This window comes from Falco rusticolus, chromosome Z (genome assembly GCF_015220075.1).
Source record: "Falco rusticolus isolate bFalRus1 chromosome Z, bFalRus1.pri, whole genome shotgun sequence".
Classification (NCBI taxonomy): domain Eukaryota; kingdom Metazoa; phylum Chordata; class Aves; order Falconiformes; family Falconidae; genus Falco; species Falco rusticolus.
The window spans coordinates 53,769,309-53,796,848 of record NC_051210.1 but is presented as its reverse complement, the minus strand read 5'-3'; the positions used below and the strand labels follow the sequence as shown (position 1 = coordinate 53,796,848).

Here is a 27,540-nt window from a genome sequence, read left to right as displayed (position 1 = left end):
CCTATATCATGAACATTTCCTTCTGAGCTAAGGCTACTTGTCCAAAATAGTCTTCAGGAAGTGGCAGTAGGTCTTAGTCTTGAGTGTAGAGGTTGTGGATTGTTTATTTGGTACATTTGATATTTTGAAGCAAGCTTCTCTCCTAGGATTGTTTCCGTGGGAAGATTTGCTTTGTTTAGGGACAAACCAGTAGTAGATTGCTTGGTGACTAGTTATGACTTGACTTAACAGCATGTGAAAAGACGAGATGTGGTGTTAAAAAAAAGAAAAGAAAGGATGATTTATTCTCTTAAGTAATTCTTAGTACGACAAGAATAAGATTACAGGATGTTATGGTTGCTAAAATTTCACTTGATTAAAGAAGGTGACTGGATAAATAAATTTAACAGCCCCACATGGGCATTTTACAAATAGAAGGATAACACCTCTGGAGAAACTTCCAATCTACAAATTGCTGCAGGCTGGAGAGGTATTCTGGGGAACTAACTTCTTTGCTTACACTGTTTCTTGTCTGCATTTGGCCAGTGTCAGAAAGGGTATACTGCCTACATTAACAGTTAATTTTTATCTGGTGTGTTTATTATTGTCTTCTAACCCTGTATGTGTCTGTGCCTACATTGTTGAGCCATTGCTCTTACTTCGCTGTATTTATTTGTTTCTCCAAATTGACTGCATAATTTGTGAACAAAGATAAATTTTGTGTGATTTAAAAAAAAATAGAATCTGTAAGTTAACTTGAGGAATAGTTAAAAATGTTTCTTCAAACAAATTTTGTATTTTATAACTCTGCTACCTCGCTGATGAATATGATTTTTAGATTGAAAGGTGCAAATTTTACTAGCATCTTATATTGTGAGTCCTTATTGGTGTTTAAGTTTTTATTCTCTGATTAATGATCAGCATCATTATGTTATATTTTAATTTTATATTTCAGGTGCCTTATATGTAACACAAATGCATCAAAGCCAAAGCTTCCATTTAAAAAAAGAACAAAAATGCAATGAAGCCTCCTTTACTCCTTTATAAAAGTCCCAGATAACTTACAGATAGCTTTTCTCACTTAAGTGAACTAGTGATAGCAGGCAGTTAAACGCTTGTTCAATGAGAAGGTTGAACTTCATACAGAAGTTACCATCTTGTATATCAATTCTAGTGGCTGCATACATAACATGTTCGACATAAAGTCTTAAAACCCAAGGAAATGAAACCTGAGATTATTAAACATTCAGTACTTCTTGCTTTAACCTGTATTCTTTCTTCACCACCTGCCCAACTGTTCAATGTCAACATGTTTCTTGGCATTAAATTGACTGCATCAGGACTGCAGTCTGCCATCAATTTATTCCCTAAATTTAAGTAAGATTACCAGAACTGTGCAGAGTTTATTGATGGAGGATGTGGAACGGGTCATGGTTAAGGGCATGTTGAGGGGCTGTGTTCCTTATAAAGACAGTTGCCTGAATTGAGCTTTTAATACTTCTGATTATATTTTTTGTTTTTCTGACTGCTTGAGTACCAGCTAATGTCTTCCCTGGAGGTGCTAATAATTGCTGTTATAATGAAGTCTAATCTGTTTCTCTTCAGTTTTGTAGCTTTGTTCTTGGTTCTATTGACTTTTTACATGCTGTATTACCTGAAATTAGAATTGTATTTCGTGGGTGAATCTGAAATACAACAAAAACTACATGAATGGCTTTCCGAATGGCTTTTAATATACAAATTTTATAGGCAATAATATAAGGAAATGGCTGAAATCCCATGGAATCAATAGATTTATATTTCTTCTGCAGTACATCATTATGGTTACAAATGCTGCTGAAGTACTGTATTGGTTTTAGTGTTTATACTTTTCTGAGAAATGGTAAATTTATGGATGTAACTTAAATTTTTTAATAATTTTTTATGCTATTATTACTTTGTAAGTAATGTAAGTAATGTAAGTAAATAAAAAGCATAGATGGGGCCAGTGAAACTTGGTGGCTTCCAGCTATCAGTTCATCAAAGGCTTTGTCTGTAGCTATGATTTCTGTTGTGTATGGTGTTTCAATCCATGATAGATTTGATGTATTAAGTGTTAAGCAGATACGAACGTATGTTCTCTACTTTGAACGTCTCAGACTTCGAACCGGATCTCAGACTTACTAAGGTCAAGAGAATTTTTCTTTAGGTAACTTCAACAGTCTCCTACAGGTCTTACAAATTTGTATTAATGTACAGTCTTTTGAAGGGTTAGATTAGGTGTGTATCTTTTGACAGAGACTATTATATAAAAATGCATTACTTTATAAATTTATTAACACATTTATTATGTATCTTTTTCAGGGTATTGAGGAATGGAATATTGCCCATCTTAATACAATATTGGATGTTGTAGAAGAAGACTGTGGAATTTCTATTGAGGGTGTAAATACGCCATATCTATATTTTGGCATGTGGAAAACAACGTTTGCATGGCACACTGAAGACATGGATCTCTACAGTATTAATTATGTCCATTTTGGGGAGCCAAAGTCATGGCAAGTATAAATTTTTATGAAAGATGATTTCATTTATTTGTTTTTCAGCTGACTAAACCAAACAGGTGGGGTACAGTTGCTTTGCAGATAAGCTTTACTGGAAGGCTCAGATAGCAGTTCTGTTGTTTTTGGTTTTTTTTGAAGCTGAGAATGCTATGGAATATGTGGGATTTGTGATGTAAAGAACACTGCAGTAATGAATTACTTTGTTTTAAAGGAAAATATTATTAAGTATCTAAGGCTTGTTTGAGTTCAACAGAAAAAGTTTGCAGTGATTCAATATGAGAAGTTTAGTGAGTTGAGAACCCCAAGACTATTTGAGGGAACTTCTGTAAGGCCTCTTTGGAATCTGTTTCTTTGGTTCAGTTGTCCTTTGGGACTGTCTAACATGTTTTGTATTATACGTACATTTAATTGCTTTTTAAAGTCAGACATATTTTCTACTGATAAGTCAGTAGGCCTAGTAGGAGGTAAGAATCGGTGTTAAAGGTACTTCCTAAATATGAAGCTTCTGCTAGCCTTTATCTATATTCTTAGATTTTTGATTGAACAACCTTCATTAGAGAGACAAGTAGATTTAATGTTGTATGTATAGATTGTTGCATATGTGTATGTTAAAGCACATGAGAAAAAATGTTTTCCTTTTGATCATAAAATCTTAGGTTTTTTGAAATACCTGTGAAGAGAACATAAAATCATTACAAAGATGGATAAAAGATATGTGATGCTTAGTCCTGTTTTGGCTGTTTCTAGTAACCCAAACTTAAATGAAAAATTTTGTAGGGGGTAGTTCCATAAAACTTTATTGGTTATTTTTATACTCATGTTGCAAAGACCTGTGCAACATCATGTATTTAAACTAAGAAGGTGGTAATTTGCTCAGCTTCTGGTTTTTAGGGCATTGCTTTTAATTTACCTTCTTTTCTTCTATAGTGGATCTCTTGCATTTAGACAGAGAACATGAACACCACTTATTATAGTAACAAAGACTATATTTTGAATTGATGAATTATATCTATATATTTAAATTGCTGCTTTGATAGAATTAGACATACTATCAATGTCTTCTCACCAGTAAAAACAATATCTTTGTTAAAGATGGATGTAAAGGTAGGTAATTCCAAAATATTCTAAGATGATAAGACAAACTTAACCAAAACAATGATTACATAAAAATTATTTTGGGTTCTTAGGAATTTTAGAAGTGCTATTTAAAGAAAACCACACTGCATATTGTAAAATTTTAAGTGGTAGAGACATTCCCTTAAACCTTGGAGTCCTAAGGCACAACTGATAGAGGCTAAGCAAACTTTTTTAAATTTTTTGAAGGATGTATGAGTTGATAATACAATACATGCTCTTCTATTTTACAGATACTTAATTACACTTTCAAATGCACAAAATAATTAAACGCTTTTTAAGAAATAACAGTGGATATGACTTCATTTTCTGGATCTCATTGACCCATGTTTTTAAGAAATGTCATGCTAAAAAAAAGCTGAAGGAAAGACAGTTAAAGATTAATCTGTTGTTACACATGTGCTTTTACTGGGGAAATGCTGCAATAATTTATGCTAATGCTATTCCTGTATCAGTAAAATGTACCTTATGTTAGTGTGATACTCACATAATATTTTCTTCAAAAAAGTGGTGGATGAGTTGAATCTTATGATACAGACAGTAAAGATCTTGTCTGCTCTTAAAAAATTTGATCTGAGTTGACAAGTGCTTCCTTAGGTGAAACCAAATACCCTGGCACGTACATTAGTAATACATGCTTTTTAATTTTACTGGGTATATATGTTGTTCTTCAAGACAGCCACACTGGTCTTGTGGAAAGCTGAAAACTACTTTATTAATAAGCATGTTAGACAGCACGTTTTCTCTGAATTGTGAGAAGACAACCACTTCCAGCTGAGAGCTGTGATGGGAATGTGTAGGCAGCAGCTAAATCTGACTGCAGTGGCAGTCTTTATGGAATCTGAAGCTTTTGCCCGTATTTAGGCATAGATTAACTTTCATTTTTTCTTACAACCTGTGCAGTTTGACTTCCAAGAGGTACGCAAAGAAATTTATAGTTATATATACTGATTCCACCATTGACTGCCTCATACGAAACGCAGGGAAGAAGTGTGTCTGGCAATGAGTTGCAAAATCAGAACTATGGCTGTTTCTGTGTTTCTGTGTGTATATATTAGTATTATACATATGTTTGCTTCGTAGTTAAGTTGCTTGAAAGAAATTGCTAAAGAGAGGATATAATTTGAAGGAGAAAAAGGAATTAAGAAAACTTAGAAGCTCTGGAACAGAGCACTATGAGGGGAGAAGAGAGGGGAATATGGCAATGAAAGATTTGCTGGAAAGAGGAACAGAGTCTATTAAAATTACTTGCAACTTTTTCTTTGCATTTTTTCTGAGGGGAAAAACATTTGGAAGATGGTACCTCATTTTACATCACAGTTTCTTAGAAAAAAAGTCTTACTACCGAGAAGGCCCATGGGTGTGATTGGTGATTTACTTAATAAATTCAGTTTATTCTTGATACACTTCATTGTATATTCAGGGGTGTAGGCCCTGACTAAAGATAACTTTTTTTGTTTTGTGTAGTAATTTCAGGAATTTTGGCATATTGAAGTATCAAACTGCTCTTCAGAATTAATGCTTAGCATAAGAGAGGTTTTTGTCAATAGATCTATGGGTAAAATACTGATAATGCTTCAATTTACATTTTAAATTCATACAATATCCCCCCCCCCCCCCCCCGATGTTTAGATTTGGAAAATGATTCTGGGTTTACTAAGTATTTGCAAGCGGTACTTAGTCTTTGTGGAGTTTATCCAACTTGTATATAACAGTGGTGTTGATAGGAAATCTTGCAAGTGCTAAAATGATGTAAATCATCTTGAAAAATATTAATAATGAATATGTGAAAGTGTTTACTAAGCAGGCCCAAAGTAATTATTTTTGTGGCAATGTGACTATTTCAAACACAATAATAATTTAGCTCATTTATGCTTTTTAAAAAGAATTTAGAGAACAAGAGTAAAGATATGTGGAGAACATATGTAATATTTTACTTCAGAAAGTAATTTTTTTAAAAAATTGTGCTTATTTTGGTCACCTTTTATATCTGATGGTGGAGGTCTGAATTCTTTTCTGCACAAAGAATCGTTTTTTACTTTCTGTTGAGAGGGGCACAGTGTAAACTTGCAGTGTAATACAAACATAATTTACCTATCAATTTGTGATGTTTTCTGTGAGATTCCATCTGGTCTTTGCTTCCAGTCTTCTTCTGAAGACTGGTAATGACAAGTAACCATACATTATGGTAAAAAAGCCTCTCCTGTTTAGTAATGTGTTTCATAAATAACAAAATACCTTTCAGGGTTGGTCAGTCATAAAATGAAGAGGAATATATTACAGAAAGAGAAGATTGTTCTGTCTTTGTGATAATGTCAAGAAAAAAAGACCAGATTATTAAAAGAGAGAATGCTTAGGCAAAATTAGATGGATTAGGAGAGAGATTGGACCCAGCAGTTTATTTGGGTTCGAAGCAGTGTAGGGTAAAATGGATCTGTGGTGAAATTAAAAAATAAAGCAGGTGATTTAGGTTCAGGAATTCTTTTCATGAGTTCAGTGGATATAGGATAGTGAGAAATTTGATCTCTAGATTGCCTAAAATTTTTGCCATGAGCAACTTCAGTGGTAGCTGTTGATTGGCATGGTTAGAAACTGTTTTTATGGATTTGGCAACATAGAATGAGTACCAATAGCTGTTCATCTTCCTTTATGAAGTGGAAAAATGAGGGAAAATAGGTACTTACATGGTAGGGATTGTGGAAATCTTTAAAACAGGATTCATGTTCTCATTCATGTGAAGGTTTTCAAATTTTGAATCCTGGTAGCAGAGAAAATGGGGTTATGTGTATGGTGGGATAAAAATGCGTGGTGTTCTGATCCTGGTGTTAGGCAAAATTGCAGACAATAAAGGTACAGAAGGGAAAAGAGACTGATGCTGACATTGTGCAAATTAAGAACAAATATTGCAATAAAGTAAATGGGTTGAGAGACTTGTCTGGGTCCTGACAGGCTCTCCAGGTTACATTAATAGGAGTTTCAGTGTGATCAGCAGTTTACGAAGACTGGTCAAAATCTGGCCAAGTGATACGGAGTTCAGCATGAATGGAAGAGTCTTGCTACCTTTGCACAAGTTATGCATACCACTGACAGAACTGTTCTGACATGTTTCCTAGTTATATTCTATGTCTAAGAAAAATAAGAGATGTAGAAAATTACAGTGAAGTGCAAACTTTTAGTTTGAAAAATGGGAGTAATTATAAAACTTCCATGAGAGGAGCACATTTATGCTCAAATTAGAAAAGGATTAGCAAGACTTCCTTCTGCTAATTATCAGAGAAGACAGAAATAAGAATATTAGGGGTCACATCAATGACTAATGAAAATAGGGATTCTGATTGTAAAAAGGTACCTATAATCAAGCAGTACATTGGTTTGTCAGTAGTCTGAAAGGATTATCATTGTGCTTGAAACGAAGCAATCATTTGGTAGTTTGAATGGTCTCCATAAAGTGGGAGAACTTTATGAACTTCAGAAGAAAAGGAGAGATGTCTCCTCCGCTCCCCCCCCCCCCCCCCCCCCCCCCCCCCGTGGAAGAGGATTTTCTTCCTTGAAGTTGTTAGGTTAAGTTGGGAAATTTTTTAAGTGGTAACAGACTTTGAAATTTCCCATGTCAAAACAGCAAATGTATTAACTTCCTAAATTAAGTTTATGAGATTTCAACTTGTTCATATTTTTAAACTGTATTTATCATGTTTATATATAATAAATATTAATGACCTAGACAGCAGAGAAAATTAGTGTTCCTTATAGAAAATGGCATGAGATTCTGAGCCCTTTGTCGGGAACTAGATAGACAGCATTATTTTAATATAGTGTGGAGGTTACAAATGTTACCAGCTGTGAAGGCAGTGAATTAAGTTCATTGAGAAAAATCTGTAAGTTTACTTGTAACAACATTTTATGAGTTTGTAGCTTTGGAATTTTTAAAATAGTAATTAGCAGGAAAAATACTCAGCTGTTGTTCCTCTGTCAATATATAACATAGGCTTTGGGAGAAGTAGTTAGGTTAAGTATTTAGCATCACACAGAATTAGCTTGCAGCTGATGGTGTTATCCATTACCTGTACATGTACCTGGCTACGGGAAAATGGAACACAATATTTCGCATTCTGTTTCTTGTCAGCGAGATGAGAATATTTGGGTGAATACAAGAGGCTGCTTGTCTGATGACCATCTTGCTTGGGTGGGTAGGTTTTGTATCATAAAGCAATGATTCTTCTTCTTTGATGTGTTTTTATGTTCGTACTTTGAATAATACTGTTGTAAAAGTTGCCCCACTCGTAAAACATACCACTTAACTGAGCACCTGACAAGGATCACCAGTTTTTCTTCCATCTGTAGTTGTCATGATACTATGCATGTGTTAAAATTAAGTGGATTCAGATTTATGTACTGCCTACACTTAGAAATTTCTGCAGTACTGAGTAACCAATTACCCAGTTGCACAAAAAGCAATACAAGTGACACAACAATCCAACCTACTTCTTTGATTTGAAAGATGCGGTTTGTAAAATGAAGCGTAGGGTCTGTGAAGTCACCAGAAAGGCAGAAAAGAGAATACTACTTTAATGTTTAAATATATTTGAAATTTTCTGTTACACTTTACATTCATTTATTGATGATGGTAACTGCCAGTCAAGATGGACTTCTATTCTGCAAGATAGGCTATGGGATAGAATGAATTTAATTCTTTATATTCTCAAAAAAGCCCACTCAAGAAACCAAAACTATACACTTGTGTTCCTTGTTTAGAGTATTGATAGATATTGGAACTTGAGTATTTTTCTCTTGGCTCCCTCATTACTAACTGTGGATAATGTGAATGCATGTATTGTAACAGTGCTTCTGATATATACCTATATAGATATATTTTTTTCCCTTCTGCTGATGCCCTTAATGGGGTTGGTCAGTGAAGTATCTGTAAAGGTTTTCCTTGAAGAAGCTTCATGCTTATTTAAATAATTCATTTCTTTATAGCCCAAATGTCTAGCATCTTTGAAAATGTTATCTGTGGGTTTTTTCCAGCCATGTGGAATACTATCATGAGAACTGCTAAACTTTTCTGGATTGTCAGAGCTTTTTGTTTTTAATCTGGAAATTCACTTTTCTGTTCTTACGGTATGGATTATCCTAAGAGGACTCTTATGTGAAATATTAAGAAGCCTATAGACCAAGTAAGGGGAGAGGTTTTCTGCAGTCCTTAGGGGCAAATCATTAAGTGTTTGCACAAACAAATGTCTTGTGAGCTGACTTGTACTTGTTTGTAGATGCCTTAGGAATTTTTCTGTAAAAGTTGTATGTTCTGGGGTTGTAATCTGTGGTAAGGGAGATTGTAGAGAAAATGGAGCCAAACTCTTCTCAGTGATGCACTGACATAACAAAGGAAAGGTAGCAATAATCACAACTTGCAAAAAGGAGCATTTCAGTTCGATAGAAGGAAAAAGTAATTCACAGTGATGTTGTAACAGGTTAATTAGGGAGGCTGCTGAGTCTTAATCTTTGGAAATTTTCAAAGTTTAACTGTATGTTGCCTGCACAAACTGTTCTGTCTTTGAAGTTAGCCATATGTTGACCAGGAGGCTGGGCTAGATGACGTTCAGGTCCCTTCCAGCCTAAACTTTTCTATCGTTCTGTGATATTGAATGTTAAAGAAGATGGTGCTCCAAGTTACTTTTCTAATATATAGGTTGACTTGAAAACCAATACTGAATTAATTTTTTAAGACTCCCAAACCTTTGGGTAAAGTTGCAATTCATTTGCAACCATTTGTGCTCCTAGTTCTTTCTAGTTTGTGTCTACTTACATGTTTTTAGCTATGAGGTACAGTTTTCTTAATCTGTATTCTGAGAAATATAAAGCTCTTGAAAATATAGAATTAGAGAAAAAGAGGACCTTACCTTCCTCCATTCAAGTGCAGCAACAAGATCAGCCTGATAAATAACTTTCAGCTCTCACTTTGAAGGTCAAGAAGAAGCTACATTCTTCTCTTTGACCAGAGGTTTTTGGGTTGTTATTTTTTCACTGGGTTTTGCACTGTTATATTTGCTATCAGCCATTTAGGTACTGGAATACCTAAATACTGTTTATTTTGCATAAGCTGTAAGTCTACAATATATGTGGCCATTTATTTTCTAACTGAAGTGTATAGGTTAGAGAAGGAAGTTTTCAAAAGCTAATGAACAATCTCCTGAACTACCTTGTCTGCTGATCTGTGGGTTTTGATGCTTTTAGTGATGGAAGGAACAGACTACTTCATATTTCAGCTTTGTAGTTTCAGGAGAGCTAAGCAGAGCTACTGTAGTAAAGTTTCTGTAGTAAAAAATGCAACTTCTTTGCAATGATGACTAGAAAAATGTTATTCATGTGGTGCAGATTTGCATAATTACTTCCTGAGACATAGACAGAAAGACCAGATTTAAGAAATCTGACTAAATTTTTATATTCGTATTGATTGTTCCAGTAAAATTGTGTTATAATTGTATAGTTTTTTTGTCTTTAATACATTTTACTGTGCAAGCTCAATGACTGTGTTTTTATGTTCATTCATAGATGGACATTTATTTTCATTTTATTAAAATTTTGAAGGTTATTACATGTATTAATAACCTGAAATGCTTTCGAGGTCAAGAGACCCCATCTGTTGAACTTCACCCCGCCGCCTGCCCCCCCCTTTGCTTTTTTTTTTGTTGTTGTTGTTTGGGTTGATTTTGCTTTTTTTTTTTTTTCGGGGGGGGGGGTGGGGTGGGGTGTTTGTCCTGAACATTAGAGGAATGCAAGGCAGGTCAGCTGTGAAAATCAGAATATGACTGACAGTTCATATAATTTTGTGCTGACCCATAGAATTTTGTACTGACTTACAGGAAATCTATTTTACTAGTTAACCTTAGTGTTTTTTTCTTAATAAGGAAAAATACAGGTTTTATTTTCTATTCTTGGAAACTAGGGACTTGTCACCACATAGTCATCATTCTGTGATGCTATTACAGCTTGCATTTTCCATCTTGGGAGCGATGATATGAGGTCCTTGGAAAAAGAAAAAGAATTCTGAGATCTTTATATTCATGTATCTATTATTATCATTTAGCTCCACTGCTTTTCTTGCTATGAAAGCAAAATTCACCTTCTGTGGAAACACACAGACTAAACTAAAAGCATGTGACTCATTCTGGTGGGATGTCCTTGGCTGTCATACAATTACAGCTATTCAATTCACAGAGCACGTTGCAGGTACTTAGGATTTTTGGCATTCTTTGCAGCCAATGAAGACAAATTGTCCTTTTTCCTCTTTCTAATGCAGTTTCCCTGAGTGAGTAGTTTGATTTAATTTCCAACTTGAATATGTCTTGATTTTCATGTTGGAAAAAGCTTGGTGATAGCAGCTTTTTCTAGATTTATGGTGGATGCTGATGGTTGAAGAACACTTAGTTTTGATAGTTTGTGTAGGTCTTGCTGAAAAAATTTGAAATTCTGAAGCAGTGCTGCTGAAAAATGCATTATTAAGAATCTTGGCTGAAGTCTGATTTATTTATTTATTGAAGTTTATTTAAACAGTACTTAATGCTAAGTGGATATTAGTCATGGCCAAACTACAGTCATGTTTCTGTGGTTAATTAAAGGTGAAATAGAGAGAATCGTAAGTACACACCAAGTCTGTACAGTGGAATAAAGAGAAATGGAAGACCTAATTCAGATGCAGATGAAAAATAGGATCACTGTATTTATTTTTAGCTGCAATAGTAGATTATGAAGGATGCTTTCAAAAGTTCTATGTAAAATTTTGTTTCATAAAACACAACTGTAATACTTAATGTTATGCTGCAGTTAATTTTTCTAAAGTAAATATTCTTATATCAGTATTTTAAAAACAAGATAGTAGTTTTTTAACTTAAGGTTACAAAAAGAGAAGCTTCAATGCTAAATTATGAAAGTATGGATTCAATTAATGTATTAATATTTATAATATACTTATTAATATAAATAGCAATGATTTTCAGTAATTAATACTAATCAACATTCTTAATAATGTGAAAACATTTTAATTGCATACAATTGCATTTATTTAATTTTACTGACATTATAGTTCAGATGATTTGCTACTTCTGTGGAGTTATTACAGAAATTCTGATTGGTTTGTGATATATTTTCTCACTACTTGGACATTTTTCTTGAGAAGGCCCAGGAGGACATTTCAGAATGGAGCAAAAATACAGTTGATCATTTCTTCCTTGCTCTTACAGGGGTTTTATGATTAAAAACGTACAGATACTTGTTGCATTATTCTTGAAGGACTTAGTAGCTGTGGGCTGAAAGTGTTTTGTTTCAGTCCGATCTTTGTAAGAAGCTTTGGTAGCTTCTACTGTAAAAATTCTCATATCTCAATTTTATTTATTTATTTATTTTATTCCTGACCTTGTAGAAGTTACAGCTAATCAATCTATGTGGTGAATTGCTTCTGATCGTGAAGCAGTGCTAGAATTGCTTAAATAATATGTTCATTATTATAAATTGACAAGCAACTATAGATAAATAGGAAATCTGTTTTATGAAAACTTGGCTTAGCAAAGAGCCTTAAAGTAATGAGCTATGATACCATGCTTAACTTCTGGGCTGCTCATTCTAGGAAGTATTTCAGAAGCCTGAATTAAGCCCTGAGGTTCTGCATACTGTAGATGGATGAAACTAGATGCTTCGTAATAGTGTTAGAGCAAGTGTGTTGGAGAACTGTCAAATCTAGCCAGTAGGCAGATCTAAAAAGAGGGGGATTTTGAAATTTTTATGCATGATAATGTCACAGACAGGCCCAGGAGCACTATTACAAACATGTAATCCCAAGTTATATACAATGTTTTTACCAGTAGCTGAGCTAAAATGAGCTTTTCCAAATTAAGACTGGAAAGCTTGACTTTTTAACAGTTGCAGTATGCAGATATGGGAAAGAGGCAAAGATGATTGAATAAGAAAATAAAAATAAAGCCTAGCTTTTCAACTTGGCTGCTGTCCTGTATTCTACCCTGGCATTACATTAATATAACGGTATTTCTGATCAAAATTCATTTTGGAACTTTTTCCTCCTCTCCTCCAGTCTCATTTTGATATCTGTATAGAAATTAAACCTTCTTAGTTTGCTTTTTGAATATGCAGGAGCTTTAAGTGGTTTGTTTTTCATGGCCTACAGTCATTATCAAAAGAATCAAATGGTTATATCATACTGTAACCAGGGAAAGGGTTAGAAATGTACAAGAAATCATGCCCTGGCATGATTTCAAAATACTTGTTGACAGTTCATAGAAGTGTTTTTAGTCCAGTGATCCATAAGCACTTTTTATACAGTAGAATTATTTTGTTTTGTCTAATGTTTCTGCAACAATCTCTCAAAAGGAAATTAGAAATAGTTGATACTTCTGTGGAGGTACAATATTACTTTGCCTTATGTCTTCTGAAATGTTTATTAGTTATTTCTCCTTCTGAACCCTGTAATTTTGTTCTGTGTTTTCTTTTGAGTTAAGCACTTTCATCTGTGGTCCACATGCTTTTTGTTAATAACTTCAAGTAGAGTTGTACTAAAGATTCCAGTTTGGGCTTAAAGGAAAATGAAAGGAGAGGAAGCATTTTTTAAACCATGTTATTATATGGCTGCATCTCTGTGCAACATCCGAACATTCCTAATTAAACTTGAATAAAATCCATATTTTATTTTTTCCTGTTACTGGATTCTCTTTCTTTGCCATGCAAGGTGAAACTTGTATTTTACTGTAATGAACTAGCAGTTGTTGAAAAAATAAATTCATTCTCATAGAACAGAAACTGTAAAGGTAAAAGTAACTCAAAGGGTATTTAGGTTTTGTGTCTCAGTATAAAATCAAATCAAATAGTAATGAAAATATTTACTAAAAATAAGCAGTTTGTGAATTGATATTTTCAGCTAAGTTCCCAGAACATTGTTTTTTCATTTCATGAAGTCAGCTGTCCTAATTGTCACCAACCATGTTTTCTGAGCTAAAGACAGGACTGAGTGATAATTGCTGTTAGACAGACTACTGTCTGTTATTGCCTCTGCTGGGGTTTTGAAGATTATAGGTAGAACCAGGAACCTGCATTGTCACTAGTTCACGAAGAAATGGTGAATGTTATTGTCCAAGACTGAGATTCTATTTATAATTAAAAAAAAAAAAGAGGCAGAGGAGTTATTATCTTATTTGAAGTACACTAAGAAATTCTGTGGTAGGATTAATCTTGAAAACATATATATTGTCTTCATAAACAAAGTTAATGGCTTAGATTTAATGTTTATTACTTATTTGTAGTTATCTTGTTGCCACTATCAGGGCAATTAATTATGTATTTCAGAAGATATTTTTGAACAATACTTGAGAAGTATATGTACTATAAATTTTTCTGTCTTTGTAGTATGACTAGCAATGAACACTGACTTTTCAGCTTTTGTCTCTCTTTTCATAATTACTATGTCTTCCTGAACTAACAAAATTAAAATGTAGTTAGCATCAACATTTCCCGTTTTATCTCTTCTTTTTTTGTCCATTTCTTTGCTTGTTATCTGAGAAACATTCTCTTTGCCTTTTAGTGATTTAGCATTTAATGACCATTACATTTTTCTTTTTAAGAAGGCTGACCTTAAAGTGTGGGAAGTAAAACAAACGTTAGTGGCTGTTTGATAATGTAGCCAAAAGGAAGCTGGACACAAGATGATGAAAAATATTTTTCCAAAAGCTTTTAACACTGCTGAAGTTCTCATATGAGCTAACTATTGAGACTAAGAGTGAATGCTTTTTTCTCCTAGTGACCTGAGTTTGGGAGTTTATGTTTTGTGTTCTGTACCAGTAGTGCAGGGATCTTACACAACTAAGACTCGTGTCACTGTTATTTGACTGATAGCCAAGGCAAGTGCGTATGTGTTAAAAAAAGCTCAGTTTTCTAAGACATTGTGGTAGGATTGAACCCTGAAGGGCCTGGAGATCAACTTTGGGGCTTCTCATGTCTGATAGTCTAAAGATGGTCTCCTTTCCTTTGTCCTTTTCTTAGCTGTGAGGAAAGAGCAGTGGCAACAGTGGAAAGAAATTGAGGAGTAGAAGTTACCACAGACCCCAGATGAAGACAATGATGAAAAGCACTAGCTTGCGTTGAATGAATTATTGCTTGGGAATTTTATTATAGCTAAATAAACAGCTATAGCCCAGCTAAACTGAGTCCCATTTTAACTTTCCAAGAGAGATCTCATTGTCCTGTTTTGCATTTTTATAATAGTGATAAGTACTTACATATTTACATGTACAAATGGAAGGATGTGGCTGCAGCTTATCAAAAAACTGTAGTAACACGTGCTGTTGGAAGAGTAACTCTTTATGAAGAATAGCAGTCCAGTTAGAGACAGGTGTAAAGCAAGGTCTCTAGTTTTGAAGGTTTCATTAGATATAAATGCTGTCTGTTCATGTTTTACTTTATGGAGTTGTGTATTTAATGACATGCGGCACAGTATAGAATGCTGTACATAGCATTTGTCTCCACTGGTCTGTGAAAGATGCAAACCTATAGTTTAGATTACTTTGTATACACTGATGTATGTGTAATACACAGTGGAGAAGAGGCACAAACACTTTTGAAGTACAAGTGGAGTGAAATTTCAGTTTTGTAAGACTGTGAAATTCTGATTAAGACTGTAGACGTTGAGCAGAGTTAAGCTGAAGGTCTTTGTTTAGTATCATTTGTAGCGTGTTGTCAGTAGGCGTATTTTGCTACAGGTCAGCTTAGAGCATTGACTTTTGTGCTGGGAGGGTCTTGCCTCTAGGTAGGAGTTTCAGTTGTAATAGAGTAAAATTGTGTGTGTGCAAATGAGACCTTGAGGTAGGGGGCTGTTTATTTCTTGTGCAAAATGGGGGGCCTGGGGTCCTTCTCTTGTTATTCTGAGTAAATTGTCAGGGCACGTTAATGAAACTTGTGCTTACAGTGTAGTAAAAGAAAAAGGCAGTATGTTGACTTAGTTTGAAAACATGGATTTGGACTATGTTGTACCACTGAATATGCATTTTCTCCTTTTGTGAGCTGTATTTTTTTATGGAGAAGAGTGAATCTAATGCTGTTGCAACTTTAGACGGAAACAAAAGCCTGTTATATTGAAGCTGTTACAGTCAATAATGAAGCCTAATTAATACATACAGTATATCTATGAACATGTGAATAACAGTGTTCATAAAAGCAGAAAGAAACATTAAAAATAACATGAGGTTAATTCCAGTTCTTTTGGACTGTTACTGACTCATTGCAGATAGCATATGGAATCTTTAAAAAATAATGTATTTTAAGAACAGAGTGATTCCAAGATATGTACAGTTCTTTAAAGAAAGTGGATTCATTAAATAACGTTTAATGCTAACTGTAATGATTTTACAAAGACAAGTAACCCCTTTATTCCACAGCATTGGTTATAGGAAAAAATAGAGGTGTTTAATGCTCATATTTTTCTGTTGAACTCTTGTGTCTTGTGAAGCATAGTAGAAGTCAAACAAATTAAACCTATATAAATTAGACTTATTTTATCTGTTTTTGTTTCATTTGCAAAATGAAAGTAAATGTGTTTTTTTTTTAACTGGACTGGTGTGATCATACAAAATACTGTCAATATGCATGGTTTTAAACTGAATATATCATTCTTGAACTACATATTATAATGTTTAAACTAGAAATAAGCTAAAATATTTTTCTCAAAAAAACCCTCTGTATTTTTTCCTGATAAATTGGTATATTTTTATTGTGTAATTTTTCAGGCTTTAATATTTTTGGCTTCTGTATTTTTAGACATTTATCATACATGAATCATGGCTTTTGTAGTAGTTATGTCTTTAAGCATTTCATCCTTTTCTTTATATGAATTTTAGGTATGCTGTTCCTCCAGAGCATGGGAAACGCCTTGAAAGACTAGCTCAAGGTAATATCTTCAATATATCCATATGAAGATGTTTGAAGGACAAACCTCCAGCAGAGTGGAAAACATTGTCCTTGGACTCACCTTACTGTGTTTTATTACTTGGTGTTATGTGACTTTTATCAATCAGTGGTATGATTGCAAACAAGGAACACTTTCTAGTACTCTGAGGAATTCTTAAGAAACAAAATATTTTTTTTTCTTTTAGAAGTTTATTTTGTACTGACATATTTATGTTAGGAAAGCAAGGCTTAGTATTTTCTTGTTTATTAGCTTTTCATTGCTAGTATCTTTGTCTCCTCTGTGCCCATGCTTCTTCTTGTCATAGCATCTTGATAACTCTTGAATCTTCTTAGCCAAATTTGATGCAAAGATAAAAATATTGAAGACAGCTGAGTCTCCAGAATTTTCATGAAAGTTGATGGCTGGGTAGAGGATGTGAACCTGGTTAGTACCTCTGGGAAGAGGGGAAGCAGACAAGATGTACCAAGACTACGTCTTATTTTGTAGCAGCCTGCTGGCCAGTAAGCAGGTATATAAATCCAGTTTAGCCAAAGCATGTACTGGCTTTTGCCCCCAGAACTGTGAGGAACATCTATTGAAAAGGAGCAGATGTTGGTGTAAGGTTTAGATCTAAGGGACAAAAATCACTAGTCTATAGGAAAATTCTTCTCACATAGTAATTTTCTTTATTTTCAGTAACACTGTATTTCTGTTTTTGTTTATAAATTAAGAGTGCAACTTCTGAAAACTAGAATAGACATGTTTCTTGGTGTGGCAGCCCATGCTTTATACCTATTGAAAGCTGGTAATTAGATATTGTGTATGTGGTGGTTTGACCCTGGCTGAATGCCAGGTGCCCACTAATGATGCTCCATGACTCTGCTCCTCAACCAGACAGGGAGAGGAAATATAAAAAAAGGCTTGTGGATCGAGAGAAGGACAGGGAGATCACTTAGCAGTTCCTGTCATGGGCAAAACAGACACGACCTGGGGAAAATTAGTTTAATTTGTTACTGTTCAAATCAGAAAAACCACCTTCCCTGCACCTCTCACTTTTTCCTGAGCTTGATTCCCGATTGCTCTATCTCTTGCCCTGCAGCAGCACAGGGGGTGGGTAATGGGGGCTGTGGGCAGTTCATCATACGTTGTTTCTACTGCTCTTTCTTCATCATACCCTCCCCGGCTCCAGCGTGGGGTCCCTCCCATGGGACCATGCGCTTCCATGTGCTTCTCCAGTGTGAGTCCTCCTATGGGCTGCTGTTTTCCACACACTGCTCCAGCTCGGGTCCCTCCCACAGGGTGCTGTCCTTCAGTCACAGACTGCTCCAGCACGGGTCCCCCATGGGGTCACAAGGCCTTCCAGCAAACCAGCTTCAGTGTGGGCTGCCCACGAGGTCACAGCCTTTTTCAGGCCTCCACCTGGTCTGGCGTGGGGTCCTCCATGGGCTGCAGGTGGAGACCTGCTCCACCATGGACCTCCATGGGCTGCAGGGGCACAGCCTGCCTCACCATGCTGGGGAATCTCTGCTCGGGTGCCTGCAGCACCTCCTTTCCCTCCTTCTTCACTGACCTTGGTGTCTGCAGAGCTGTTGCTCTCCCATGTTCTCACTCCTCTCTCCTGTTGCAGTTTTTTTTTGCACAGAGGCACTGCCACTGTTTCTGATGGGCTCTGCCTTGCCCAGCGGTGGGTCCATCTCGGACCTGGCTGGCATTGGCTCTGTTGGATGTGGGGGATGCTTCTAGCAGCTTCTCACAGAAGCCAACCCTGTAGCACCCCCCATTACCAAAACCGTGCCATGCAAATCCACTACAGTGTATCAGGACCATATTCTGAAGATTTTTGTGCATTTTCTTTTCATACACATTTTCTGTGCATATAGGTGCATGACTTTTTCTGACCTATTTTTAAACTGCTGTTGAGAATAGTAAGATGGTATGTATCACTGATATGTGAAAGTCAAGACCTGTGAACTTGCAGACCTAAAAACATGTCTCAGAAAGATGGATTTCAGCCGGGATAATTACATTTATTATTCCTAAGTTTCCCATTGTTTCAGTTGGTGAAGCTGTCACTCATTTTTTTTGCTTTCCAGATTCTGTCTCCAACTCATGAAGTATAGAACTCTTCATATGCTTACCTTGAAGCTTTTGTTTTTTACTGGCAAACAAATTGATACATGTTGTAGACTGCGCAAGTAACACTGACATATGGTAGAATCATTCAATGCTATTTTTTAGGATCTACAGGAAATGAGCAAGGAGTCAGAGGAATAGAAAATCAGAAAAGTTTCAGAGAGGGACACTAGGACTGGTGAAAATTTTGCCTTTTTATTTTAATAATTGTTAGTAAGCTCTAACTTTTCAATCTGAAAGTATCAAATGAAGGGAGGGGGTCTGTGGTAAAGACCTGTCATGACTTAGCATGGAAAAAGTGACTAAAGAGTGTTCACTGGGTCTTCCATTACAGCTGGAGACTTGAAAAGTCTTACCAGGTTCAAAATACAAACAGGAGGAGCTGACTCCTTTGACAGCATGAACTCCTCACTGTCCATGGTGGATTCTAAAATTTTGCATGGATTAAGGGGGGAAAGTGGACAACACTAGCAAAGAAATCTGTTAGAGGAGTGTAGGAACTGCATCTGCCTTTGGAATTCTTGGAGCAGCAACTTGTTGGTACTACGTTACTCAGAGGAAGCAAAGATTTCATGCTGTATTTAGATATTTCTCAGTACATCCACTTTTGACATTCACTGGGAATGAGATCTTTGGGTAGATAGAGTTTTCATTTGATGTGGTATGGTTGCTCTGGCATTTATTATAGATTTCATATTGATGGATTGTAGCTGTGCAGTGTTTTAAAGCTGTTCGGGTTTAAACATTCTGTAATGACTGTGTGTCAAAACTTTTTTTGAGATGGAGGGAAGAGAATGGGCAGTTTCAGCAACACTTGCTCACTCCTAAAAATTAAGTGGCAATGCGGTGTGGCATTGAGGCATGGAATTGTTCGCTGTGAGCTAAAACAACCTTCACAATTTTCATGGAGATACCCTAATTTCCCCAGGTAATTGGAGTAACCTGTACAAAATCAGGAAGTAGGTAACTTTTGAAGATGCATGCTTTGCTACCTGAGAACTTTTGAAGTCACTTAATGTGAACTTATATAGTTTAAGAAAGTATGTTAGAAAACTGTGGCCTGAAGTGCTCTAGACCTCTTATTGCTGATAATGTTGGCCTAATACAGTAAGAGGTATGGGATGTAATGCATGGGGAGAAGTGGAAAGCTCCACAAAAGCACTTGGTCAGAAGCCAAGACTGGGGGAACAGTGTCTTAGTGTCCAAATGCCAGAGTCAGAATTGGACAACAGGCTAAACGGGATTTACTACTTCAATCTCAGCCAGTGTAATGGTTCTTAGGTCGAGAACTGCTGGAAGAAGGTAGTACAGAAAGGCATCTGGCTTCTCCTTGATCCTTACTGATCGCTATACTTAAAGAAATTGCGTAGGCATGTCACTCAGCCTTGATCTGTGCACATCTGCATGGAAGCAACTTGTCTACTACTGCTACTAATTGTATGTTAGTCCAATTAAAAAAAAAGTGTGTGGTGAATGGAAAACTACTTTCCTTGACAAATTATGTATGATTAAAACAATCATTTTTGTTTCAGAACAATGTGTTGAATGGTAAATAGCAAATAAAACATAGAATCAGATACTAAACAGTGAAGATAAAATTTCAGATAGTTGTTTATTCCATTATATTCAATGAATGAAACTGGATTTTTGTAGAAAAACTAAATACTCATAATATTTTTATTGTAACAGCAATGTAAGATAGTAGAGTTAGTTTCACAGACAACCCTCTCTGGCATTTTCTAAGTTTTTAGTATTTGACTATGTCTTCTGTGGTGTTTTTCTGTGAGTATGGTGTTTCCATGATAGTTTTGGTCCAGCTAATAGCTTAGAATGGAATGTAGAAGATGATGCAGTAGCTCTTAAGAATAAAGATTATGGGGTTTATGCTCAATTGGACTTACACATTCGGTTTTGGTGCGTTTCTTTGTTTCTTTGTTTGTTTTTGGAAACTAATTCTTTTGATTATTTCTGTGCTGTGGAGGTTAAGACCTCTGTGATCTTCTACTTTGCAACTGCTGCCTGCTAATATACAGTCAGAGTTTTGTAGTCAGGTATCTTAAAAAAATGAAAATGTAAAGCAAGGTGCATAGCTGCAAGTCACTTAATAGTAAGCAATAATAAAATATAGTGTAAATGAGACCTTCATGCTTAATTACATGTGCATTGAAAATATTTTTAATCATTTTTGCATAAGTACAACATCTGAAGAAAAAAAATAAGTAGTTTATTCAAGAAGGTTAGCTCTGATGACCAGGTGCCTACTGAAGTAATCAAATACTCCTAAATAATTAAAATAATAAAATAATGTATTAAATCTGACAGGTTGTCTAAGTCAAGGCAGAAGTTGATACATAAAATTAAAGGAAGGCTAGAATATTTTCCATTATTTTGTCTGCACATTGCAATTTCCACACACCTTTTGTGCATGAATGCTTTCATTTTTGCTTTCCATTGAAGTCTTGATTGACTGTGGCACCTACAGATACTTTATCTGAAAGACATTAGACTTGCATCTAATAAAGACAACAATTTGAATTTGCCCTTCAGCTGCTTTCTTATTTATGTAGGTTTTTTTCAATTTTATATAGATGTAAATGTAATAAAAATCTCAAGTAAGCTGTTAGCTGCAGTTTCTATACTTGTTATGTTAATCTGTAGTACCACGGTATTCTTAAGGATTCTTTGTTTCACAAAATGGGTTAGAAAATAAAAAGAATAGAAGCAGAATGGCAAATCAGAAATTACAGTTTGAAGGATTTTCAAGATCTTTGAATAGATGATTTAATCACAGAAACTGTTTTAGAGGGGAGATGACATCTGTGGTGTTCAGTTATGTTAAAGAAGAAACTAAAGTCTACTATATTGTGAATGTGGAGAGGTGTTATAAAAACTTTGTATGGTGTATAGTATCAATTAATTCATTTAATGCCCAAATCATTACCTGTTATGTATGAAAACAAGTGTAAATAGTTGTTGAAATGAAACTAGATACAGAACTGTCATAACTTCCAAGGGCCTTGAATGTGAAAACTTGGGTGGCTAAAGAATTGAACTTTGTCTTGATAGTTACATGGGTTAAGTTAGGAAAGTTGCATCTTGGAGATACTAAACTTAAGGCTGTAACGTATTTATCTGTGTATAACAACATATTTCACAGCTGCTTTTGTAGTCTGTGCTTCGTATAGTACACAAATTGCCACTGCTTCTTTGTGAGGATTGTTGTCACACAAACTCAGCCTGCTAATTTATTTTATGTGCAATACAGAATTTTAAATCAAATTAGTTCAAATTGCTGAAAATGAATTTAAATAAATTATATAAAGTTTGTATTTATTCCTACCAAAGTAAAATCTGAAAATGAAAGGACTAGACAAGTCAGTCCTCCTTTCATCTCTGCCTGTGTTCCAAGAATACAGATCATTGAATTCTGATTAATATTTTGCATGTTTTAAGTCCATTAAATGAAGATCTACATATGTAAAAAATTGCCATAACTTAGAGCTTAATTGCATTAATTTATTTTATTTTTTTAAATTACATTAAAGTTAAATTACATTAAAGATATTTGCAGTTTAGGGTGTTCTCTTTCTTATGTTGTAAGTTTATATTAAACTTAGAAAATTTATTTTTTTCATATTTTATATTTATATTTTCAATTAATATTAATAAACTCAACATACAGCCCCTTTACTGTAAAATTTCAGGTGAAGACTGGAGTATGCAAGTGTAGAAAAGGATAGGAAGTCTAGCCTCATTCATTAACTGATCAGAATTTGATATGAAAGTTCCCTAGGAATATGATTTTATGTAGTGTGCTTAAATAATGGTCTATTATTGGCCAAATTGTGATATCCTTGATCATACAAGGTAATAATAGGGTGACGGGCTATTAAGTCAACAGAATTGTAGGATTACTCTTCTGTAGTTTATTTTAATTTGTCCGTGTATGATTGTGGCAGGACAGTTGAATTGAAAACACTATGGACACATTCTTAGTACCATAGACAAGTGTTCCACATCTTTTGAGTACAGTAGTTAACCAGGGAATGGAACCCAATTCACTTCAGTTTGCGTGAATGATAGTTGTGGTGTGATACAGTCATGTGGTATGAACTGTGTGAGATATGTAAGAATGATACTCAGAGTGAAAAAGAAAAAGAGCCTTCCAGATATCAGTGCTCACTGTCCCTCAGTGATTTGTAGAGTTGAGCTTATTTTATGATGTTCTTTATCCCTGAACTGTTTCGTGTACACTTTAAAGACTCTCAGTGCAGCAGTGTCCTTTGTGTGGAAACCCTGTCTTCCTCAGACACAGCGAGGAATCTGCTTAGTGCCCACTGCTCACAGCTTCTCCCAAAGATGAGAAGGCTTTGACCTGTACCTAAGGTATGGATCATAAAACCCAGGAATTGTATGGAAATGTCATTGTCTGCTGAGGTGGAATAGCATTGACAAAGGGTATGTCTTTACCAGCCCAGTGATAAGACTGTAACTCAAGAATTTTTATTTTTTTAGTACAGATAATGTTGCTTACCTTGTGTAAGATTTTCTTATTTTGGGCTTTATTATCTGTCAGAATATGTATGTAGATTCTTCTGAGAGCATGTTTTGGTTGTTAACACAGTCTCAAGCCCATGTTTTCAACGTATTCTTTGCTGTTGTTGCTTGTGTTAACTGGATAAGGTTTTTAAAAAGCCGGGGTGGGACTTACAGTTTGGTGGACAGATATACTCTACCTGTAGTTCATGTGCTTACACCCAAACATTTGGCCACCAAGTGCTGAATCACGTACGTACTTTGTAGACTACTCTTAATTCTGCTCTAGGTGTTGAGAATGTTAGTGTTTCTTTAAATCATGGATTGAAGAATTTAAGTAGACAGTCTTTTTCTCATGGACATAAATCAATGGGCAACCTAATTCTGTTTTACACTGATTTTGAATCTTGCTCATCAGCTCCTATGAAATAATTGTTTTGAATTGTCATTTTGTGTCTGTGTATCATTTCCAAGCAGTTAAGTAGGGTATAGATGGCTATATGTAACTATTTAGGTGTAGAAGATGTCTGCCGCATCTCGAGAGATCATCTGAGAAACAGGGGTTGCATGCAAGTTCCCACAAATTACCTGCTTTTGTAGAACTGATTTAGAGTTAATGGATTAGTGTTAATGGATTAAGAGTTTGTGTGTGTCATAAAAGCATGAATGTAGTACGGAGCTTGAATGGTAGTTAACAGTCTAGACAGATTTCAGTTTTTTCTTTTGTATGTGGGATTTCACTAAATATCCAGGATTAGTTGATGATCCTGGAGTTTGTTAATTTTAACATCAGCTTGGTATTTGAGAATGGTTCTCGTGTGTCGCAGGAATCTCTTCAATACGCCTACATTTAATATATTTGTAAGGGTCTTGTGGTGTTTCTAATGCAATGTCCCCTATTCAGTGTGCTATTAGGTATTTTTTACATATGCTAACTGGTTCTTCCTCAGGGATCTTCTTTCCTGAAAGAAAAGCTTGTGTGACCTTAACTTCAGCCTGGGCAGAACAAAAGACCTTCTGATAAACAGTCTTGTAATGAGGAAATACTGCTTTCCTTTCTTCCCTTGTTTATTGAAGGGGAGTGCTTTCGAGAAAATGGTGGTGAATGAGACTGGAAAATTTGAGTGTGTGTAAGTGTAGACTTTGACAGAGTTAAAAGATATTTTATAGTGGTACAGATTGTGTAGGCTGCACTTTGATTTCACTGTGAGGGATCTGTAACCACAACAAATGTTCTCCTGTAAATTTCCCTTAACAGATTTTGAGCAGCTTGTGTTCTGCTGTTCTGTGTTGTTTGCAACTTTCTTAGAATTCAGCAATAAGCTTGCCTTCTGGCTGGAGTTGTCACAACTATTCCTTATCTCTTGGAGCTTTAGCGTATAGCTTAAGTTTTGGATCATCGTGTATTGAGCTAATTAAGCATATTTCAGTAGCAGAATTTGGTAAAACATTTGTTTTCTCAGGGATAAAACCTCAGTCAGAGTCTCCGTTTTTAGAAATTAAGGTTTTTGCTACTTCTCATACCCGTTATTTCCTCGGTCTCAAGTATCACTTTCAATCACTTTTTTTTGTGGTATGTTCCAGTGTATTTCTATGATTGTGCTGCTCAAGACAGATTTCTTGAAGCTCATAAGCTGCAGATTCCAAGTTATGATTTTTATCATTATGTTATAGGCATTAGTTCTGACAAATTGAAATTTATTTGCTGGAGCCCACTAGTTGTGGGCTAGTTTGTTTTGGCTTCACTGACTAAAAGACAATTAAGCATGTAATGATAAAGCTGTACCTACCAAGCACTATAATTTGAAACATAACATTATTTGAAATTCCAAAAGAGTGAAGAATTCTGTGCCTGTTGGTGAGGGGAAAAAAAGAAAGAATGGTACATTTGAATAAAATTTGATCTCAGGGCATCTTAGCAGGGTTCCTAGTACATTGATCAGCACAAATGTACGTTACACCTTTGCTGTTTTAGTGCTGCTTAGCCTTATGTCTGAGAAATTAGAAAAAATTGTTCTCCCAGGACTGTGTTCTAGTAAAAAAAGTACAAAGAATATAACATTTACAATGTGATCACCTTAAAATTGTTCTGGAATTGTAGGGTCGATAATGGACATAAATAGATTCATCAGTGAGAAGAAATTAAATCTGACATTACAGAGGAGACTATATATTATGACAAATTGTTGAGATTTCATCATTTTTTCTCAACTCATTAAAAATATTTAGATAGTTAATTGATTAAAAGTGATTTTTAAAAATTTATTTTAACAATCAAGTAGTGAGTGAGTTTCTCCAAGAATGGAACTGTTTTTGTGAATGACAAACTGATATTTATGTGAGTGACACAACTTGTGCAAACACAGTGAAGAGATGACAGAAAGCCCTTTTGACTAGATAAATGTCCTGTTGCTAATTTTTTGTCCTCTAAGCAATGTTTTTCTATCGTTTGTCTAGCCATTTTTGTTATTTATTTTGCTGTATTTTTCTTGGGTGATCTCTTCTTACTGCTTTTGTGCAACTAGCAGGCTTTTCCAGCAAAACAGTTATAATTCAGTTTGAAGAATCATTTAGTGGTGTTCCTGGTTAATACATTTATTGTGGACAAACTTTTACACCTTGGATAATCATAAGTAATCTATCAATCTTGATCTCTCTCAAAGATCTTTTGTGTTCTTCAGGCATAAAATACCATTTTATGCATAAATGAATCAAAAGTATTTTTTCTGAGTCAGTATTAACACCATCATTAAGGAGACCTTTTAATCATGAAGAGCTGGCACTGTATATTCTCCAGTATCAAGTTGCTATGTAAGAGAATTGGTAATTTTATTTTATTTTTTTTTTAATACAGTTTGCTTTACTTTCATTTCTGTCCATGTTTCTCAGGTAGTCCTCCAATGTAACAGAATAGTATTATGTATGTTTTCTTTATAACCAGAAAAAAATTACAATTTTTAAATAGCTTTATATTTGGATTGTCTTATCATAAGAATTTTTCCTAAGTTTATGGTAGAAATGAAAAAATTGTGTAAAAAAACGTTCTCTGAAATGTCATTATCTTTTTTTAAAGTAGTCAGGCTAATTTGTACTGCAGCAGTTGAAAATCTTCATCTTTCCCACCTGTATGTTTTGAGAGAGGGCTGTTATAAAACTGTACAACGAGCAGTGAGAACTTACTCTTAAAGTCTTAAGACAAAGAGCCAGCACTTCTTGTTTGCTCAGTATTTTTCCTATGGAACTGTTTGAGGTAGCGAACTCCTTTATGCCCCAGTTTAATTTCTGAAAAAATAAGAAATTTTTAAAACAATTACCTTTTTAATTACTCTTGTGTCGGGTTTTTTTTATTTTCTTTTTTAGCGGTAGCCTGCCAATATTTGTGAAGTCTCAGAAATCACTTGAGAATAAATGATATACAGTACAGTAAACTGTTATGTTCAGAAGTCTTGGAAACATTTGAAAAAATATACTCTTCAGAAGAAAGTGAAGTCAATAAAGTTGAAATTCACAGAAAGGGATTACTTTTTAATGTTATGTCCTTGATACAGTAAAATTATATATTATCCAGGACTGCTAAATATAAGGATTGCAGTTACTTATAGTACGTCTCATGATGATTCTTTCTAATGGTCTGGTACAGAAGCTAAATATACTGAAAAGATAAATAATTCTTATTTTTATAATAATAAAGATAATAAAGACTTTCTTATCTTTGCTCGTTAGTGAGTAAATTGTTCCCCTTTGTCAACCTAGTTCTGTTGATGTTAGTGCTGTGACTTTATAAGACTTCAGTGATATTCCATTGTAACGCAGTCAGGTATTCCTTGGCTCCAGCACATGTTCATCCTGGAGCATGTAATACACCTGTACTTAGGTGGAAGAGGGATTCAGAGCAAGTATTCAGAGAAAGCAGTAGATGGCTAGATGGCTTTCACTATATTCCTTCCATTTTTCAGTCTGACATTTTCAGGACCTTCTATCTTTCATTAACTCTTGTGCCTTTCTTTTGTTTTGTTGTTTGTAGGAGTTGTGTTTTGAGTTTTTGAGAATATTACCTATTTTTCTGGAAGGGTGTCTGGAGGGAGGTCAGGAAGGGATAAACTAGCAATGTTCTGGAAACTTTCCCCCTCTTTCTTCTTACCTTCTCCAGTTTTCCTTGTAACATAGTGGTTTTACTGTAACATAGTTAGGCTGAAGGGACAAGAACCTGATGTCTTCATTTTAGAGAAGGAAAAATTGGGTAGCTCATTTGAACTGTAGCTGAAGGGGTGGTTC

At 35.0% G+C, this 27,540-nt stretch overlaps 1 protein-coding gene across 3 annotated transcripts in view; it reads left to right on the top strand.

The window, feature by feature from the left end:
• Positions 1-27,540, top strand: part of KDM4C (lysine demethylase 4C) — a 275,997-nt gene that overhangs the window by 36,679 nt on the left and 211,778 nt on the right. For all 3 annotated transcript variants that reach the window (XM_037373478.1, XM_037373479.1, XM_037373480.1), the window contains exons 5-6: positions 2,323-2,516; positions 16,547-16,596. In XM_037373478.1, the coding sequence (XP_037229375.1) occupies positions 2,323-2,516; positions 16,547-16,596 (244 nt within the window). The remainder of the gene's footprint in view (positions 1-2,322; positions 2,517-16,546; positions 16,597-27,540) is intronic.